The sequence below is a fragment of the Cryptotermes secundus genome, unplaced genomic scaffold (assembly GCF_002891405.2).
Source record: "Cryptotermes secundus unplaced genomic scaffold, Csec_1.0 scaffold364, whole genome shotgun sequence".
NCBI lineage: Eukaryota > Metazoa > Arthropoda > Insecta > Blattodea > Kalotermitidae > Cryptotermes > Cryptotermes secundus.
In genome coordinates, this window is record NW_019733841.1 from 128,546 (window position 1) to 134,529 (window position 5,984).

Genomic DNA, 5,984 nt, shown 5'->3' on the forward strand with positions numbered 1-5,984 from the left:
CCCCGTAATACGTATTTTGAACAGCTCCAAGTGTAACATCGCACACTTCACACACTTGGGCACCATTTCTGCACTCGCTCCCCACGGAATCCAGTAGCTTGTACACCGATGTCCCTTACTAATGGCAGCTAAGTCTTCTGGGCTTGCCTCAAGCGATCTCATCAGTGTAGCCTGACTTAAGTTTTATTTCTCCTTCCTATATTACTCTGTAGTTTTGTGCTAATATACAGGCATTATTCAGAAGTGAAGAATGCCATCTTTTGGGATGTGGCACCATGCAGATATTATGTAAACCGATGTTTTGGAGGAACGTATAGTCTCCATCCTGAGGGTATAAAAATCCGTGAGCAGGTGGCTGCATCTCGTCAATTTTTATACCCTGAAAATGGAGAAACGTCAGTTTACACAATATCTACACTGTGCCACATGCCAGAAGACTGCATTTTTCATAGACACCGCCATGAAAACCTCCAATCTTACATTATTCAGAAATCTTTAAGCTTTGTCTTCGTGCAGACAGACATCAAATTATGCATACATACAAGCAACTCATGAGGCCTTGTAAGTTTGCTGTGATAGTTACATGTATATATGAGGGAGAGCTAGTGAGTGTATGTGAACCTTCACAGCACTTGTATGTCATCCTGCATATTCCTTCCATTACACAAACTTGTTGTAGTGTCAGAGCTGCTTAGACCAGAGGGAGGTGAATGCATGCATGTTGCTGTGCATATATATATATATGAATGAATGAGGAAGTTTTGCGACCAGTTTTTATTTCTTCTCAAACAAGGAATACAGATTAGGAATTTTTAGGTTCTCGAAGTGGTGAATATTAATGTGTGAACATCGATGTTCTGACATGTGTAATCTGGTAGATCTGAAGAAGTTGAGCATGTTCTCCTGATAATTGCTTCCAGTCTACCAGATTGCACTGCATCACATCCATGCCGCTGACAGTAATCTGAAGGCTGTATAAAGCTGTCATTAGCTATTGTATTTCGGTGCAAAGCATATGGCAGCTGTTTGTTGAAAGTAATAATTTGTTTGCAGAGTTGTAATGGCCCTATTCTAGGTAGTTCCCCAGCATTTTCCAAAATTACCCTGCTCTCTCCCCACTAACTCGCTGCGTGTTTGTTTGGTCCGCAGACTGAAGTGAGCTGAGTGTCGCCACACTACCCCCTCTGTACCGACCAGACATCACCACAGCATGGATTCCATGGACAAGCCTCTGCCCAATGATGATCCCACTGTCACCCTTACCATTAGGCTTATCATGCAAGGCAAGGTATGTACAGAACACACGTCCTGGACCACTGAACCTCATCCGCTTACACAGGAGCTCAGTGTAACCAGCTGTAACTATCCAGGAAGTTTTTAAGACTAGTTTCAGAATGTACTTCGTGTATAAAGTGCAACATAATTCTTTGTAAACTGACCCGTCATATTTCATCTTGATACTGGAGTTAGATGTTCTCCATGTTACCAACTGAAATAAGATGGATGTTGTGGTTTTAGATGTAATTATGCAGTACTCTTTGCATTCATTACATTTTGAGTGGTAGGCTTTGAAACTGACAGAGACCGGAGCAGTGCATGTATTATATTTCCTCTTAACAGTGCATGGGTTTAAATCATGGTCTGTTGCAGATTTTAGCAGCTGCTGAATTGAATTTATGTGTAATGATTACATTGGCAGTGCCATACACATTGAGATTATTTATCAGCTCTTATGATGCATGGCCTTTCTGCTGGGCATGGTCACTGCATGGGTTGTTGCTGTCTCCCCTACATGTTCAGCTGCAGCATTAACATCATAAGATGAAGTTTACAGGGCAGTTTCAATATGTGTTATGCACACTTCCTAGGGCTGGAAAACACACAGTGACATCGGTCATATGACGTCCGTACGGTTCATGTCGCATCAAGTAGTAAAAATATAAAGTGTAGTTTTAGCTTTCATACGTGACGTGTGACATCTACCATACTACAGTTGGAGAGCAAAGAAATGTATTTGGTCGCTCTAGTGTGAAAAGGAGGTTGTACAGCAAAAGAATCATACGACATTTTTCCATACAACCGATGTCGCTGTGTGTGTTCCAGCCCTTAGAATTAATTGTGCCTGCACACAACAGACGGCTAGTAATACTCATCTTACCATCATGCCAAACATCGGTTTTAATGTCATGCAGTGGAACTTCGGATATAAGATACAGATCTTCTGCACTCCAGTGTCATCTTGATGGTTTCATGTGTCCAGTTAAGTAAAATCACTTGAAATCACGCTTTCCATCATTTCCTGATTAAGATACCAATTATGGAAATTATTAAATCGTGTGACTGCAAGAAAATGTGCTCAAGGCCGTGCCATAGATCAAGCGGTTAGTCACTTGCTTCCCACCGCGGCAGCCTGGATTCAAACCCAGGTCTGGTCAAGTGGGATTTGTGGTAGACAAAGTGGTGCTGGGGTGGGTTTTCTCAGAGTACTTCTGTACCCTGCCAATCTTCATTCCACCAATTTCTCATCATCACCACCACCCTGGTCAGATACAATAGGCCAGTCAGTGGTTGCTGTGCTGAGTGGACCCAGTTGGACTCCACCCCCCACTTTTTTTTCCCCCTTGGCACTACAGCTCCAGTGGGCCTAGGCCTACCTCCATGAACTTCTCCGTTCACCCACCCCCCACTATGCGAATTAAAAATGTGTTCAGCTCTCATTTTGAAAGGTGATAGATTTGATAATTGTTGTTGTCTACAGAAGTTCTTTTGTGTTTGACACAGTTAAGTTTACAGTCGAGCACTGAGGGTTACAAATATGGTGTTGCATGTAAGTCTGTTAGGAAGTGTCAGAAAGTTCAGAAGAATGTTTGCCGAAGACCGAGTCCATCACAGAAATGTTATTCAGGATATCTTGTCAGTAAAGTAAGAAGAGATGGCATGCATTTTCAGGAAACAGAACATCGGTGTCAAGTATTATTAATGCTGTCACCTCGTGGAACAGTCATGGTGCACAGTACCCGAGTAATCAAAGAAAATAGCATTATTTTTCAACTGTTCATTTGGCATGTTTTTTTTTTTTGGTGGGGGCTCACTAAGGAGTGATTTTTATCCTGATAGAGCCTGCTTAGTTTTCATATACCCATGATTTGCCACCACTTATGTCTTTTAAGAAGCTGTTCGGAGTTGCTTCCCATTCAAGCGAGTCAGAAGCCACAGTCAGTCAGTTTTATTTCTGTTGTGTCAAAAGTAATTTAACAATCATCTGAGGTAGGTCTCATTTCCAAATATTTGATTAAATTGCCTAATAAAAGCCATGAGAAATTTTTGTCTCATCAGTCCCTTCATGAATAATCAGTGAGTAATAATAGTATGTCACATCTGCTGCTGTTTGCACTTGGTAAGTGTGGTGTCATTTCACATTAAATTGTGCCATTGACAAGCTACTAACTTTTTTTCTGTTGGTTGAAGGACATTGGTACTCACGTTACCTTTGATGGAACAACAGGCACTTAGATTGGTTCACTGTTGCACTTTCAAATGCTGTTTGCTTCAGTTGTTAAGTATTGATTGCAGTGATATTTTCTTGGCAAATGTTTTTACGCTTGCAGTTTCTCTACACCCATTCAATCTCGAATGGGCATGTTACCAAGAGCAGCCCAAATTTTGAACACTGATGGAATTCTGGGATGGGATGTGTATTTTGGTAGATTGTAACATTTTGCCATGAGAACTGCGTCTTGAACAGCTAGATTTGAAATGCATCTGTTTGTTTTCCTGTAATGAATGAGATGTATTTTTGAGTTACGTTACAAGACTATACATGAAATATCACTTGGTCACACACACGGTCTCAGGTATGATAGATAAGGGAATATGCATTGTGACCAATTCACCTGCATTTCAATTGCATGATTCCCGTCTCATGTGGATTTGCCTTTTTCTTGACACCATTGCAACTTCAACATTGTAAGGTTTCATGGTTGCTGTAAGGTTTCACTAAGCTTGTTAAAGAAGCTGTTACATGGATTTGTGCAGACATGTTACTTACCATCATCTAAACATTAATTACAAAGGTATATAATGAATATTTTGGAGGAATTGCAAAAATTGGTAGATAATTAAATGTTTACCTTAATGGTGGTATTTGAAGAAAGTGGAGCAGCAGGAGAGAGAACATGACAGAAAAGAAAGTTAAGTAATGAGGAGTTTTGCGATTTTTATTGCTGACTTAATGTCATTAGTGTGATTGCATCAAGGAGGAGGAAATGGACAGTCCATGTACATGGGAATAACCGCATACAGCATTTTTCATATTCTAAAATGAATATAAGAAGAAAATGCTGCAAAGACATGAAAGTATTGATTGACCTGGCTCTGGATAATGCAGTGACATACTTCTATGAGCAACGTATTGAACCTTTTGACTTTCTGGAGGCAGGGAATTCATTCCCAAGTTTAATTCTTTGATATCAGCTTACAGAACAGTTCCACATATCACTAGGATGGACAGAGGGACTGCCTTATGGAACTACTCTATCTTCTCATTTCATATGTAATTTCATATTTTCCTTGTAAATGGGACACTTCAGTTTTTGGTTTTGAATTCAAGAACCATTGGAGTTCTATGAATTCTGCTAATTGTTTCCTGAGAGCAGTTTTCCACTTGTTATGGGTTTGTATAATATTTTTGCCTAGTTTCAAACAGAATATTGTTGCCTGTTTCCTATGTAATGCGACAAGTAAATTCACTTGGGTCTCGGATTTGGCTAAGACGTTTATTGGACAATCTCTTACATTTGCAAGTACAATTATTCAGAACTTCACTATCACAAGTTACTTGCACCGCTGATTTTGGTGAACTGTCCTTTATTGGATGTGAGCTTGCTTCTGTCCTAGTTGGAGCTACACTAAAAACTGACTGGTCTTGCTGAAGCTGGACTTCTATAACGTGCACTTGGACTGAATAGCGAACATCGTGTTCAAGGTTTTGGTTTTATCCGCAAGTAGCATTCGTTTCCGTGGATATCCTTCAGTTTCCTGGGAAACGTTTTTGTTGTTTCGGCGATTCCTATGCAACGATCTGGTGGTATTGCATTTCCACTGAAGTATACATTCTTATCGCAGCTGTTTCCTATTAGTGGATGTGTCTTCTGTCCTTTTTGGCGGCACGCCACAATATGATGCACATATTATGTATGGTCTTGTCATTTTTTATGTGGTTCTACTCAGTCTTCATGGTGAGTACTCTGCTACCAAACTACACTGTCACATTCCAGAAGAGAAACTAAAAGAGCCCTGAAAATGGTTGTTTTCATATAACTTCCTGTTCACTCTCCTAATTTGTCTGGACAGGGCTGTGTTTCCTTTCCTACCACTATCCATTATAATCTGGCCACATCCTCACACCAATCCAGTCCTGAAGCTGGAGGCAGCATGTACCTCTGAAACATTGATTCAGCTACAAAATTACATGGTGTCACAGTCAAGAAGGCCACAATCTAAATGGTAGGCTGTTTGACGTTGCCAGTTTTAAATACCATATTTCCCATTTAGTTGACTTGTACCGCTCGTTCTAGATGAGGATGATTGTTGGCAGTGTCCTACCGGTCTTGTTGGCTAGCAGCCAGGGCTTAAATGTTGCTAATAGGGCAACAGAAATCTATCAGAAGAACATACTGGTTCTTTTCAGGTATTTCAGAGTGTCATTAACATTCCATGACTTTTGCAGGAGGTATTTTAATCGCTGAGGTTTGACACTTGAGCTGCCATCCTGTTGAAACAGTTTGCAAGAAAAAGTACTTGTGATTTATTGGAATAAGTATTAATGTCCATTGGCATAATTGGACATTAAAGAAAAAAGCATTGCAATTTTATTTTACATGAAATGTTCAATAAATAGAAGAATCATAATGTGTAATAAATTGCTTCCATCCATTGGGTCTTTATTTAGTTAAGACACACACACACACACACACACACACACA

General features: G+C 40.1%; 1 protein-coding gene across 10 annotated transcripts in view; it reads left to right on the forward strand.

Moving 5' to 3' along the window:
- Window positions 1–5,984, forward strand: part of LOC111868240 (poly(rC)-binding protein 3) — a 114,530-nt gene that overhangs the window by 61,207 nt on the left and 47,339 nt on the right. For all 10 annotated transcript variants that reach the window (XM_023858710.2, XM_023858712.2, XM_023858702.2 and 7 more), the window contains exon 2: window positions 1,150–1,288. In XM_023858710.2, the coding sequence (XP_023714478.1) occupies window positions 1,211–1,288 (78 nt within the window). In that variant the 5' untranslated portion in view covers window positions 1,150–1,210. The remainder of the gene's footprint in view (window positions 1–1,149; window positions 1,289–5,984) is intronic.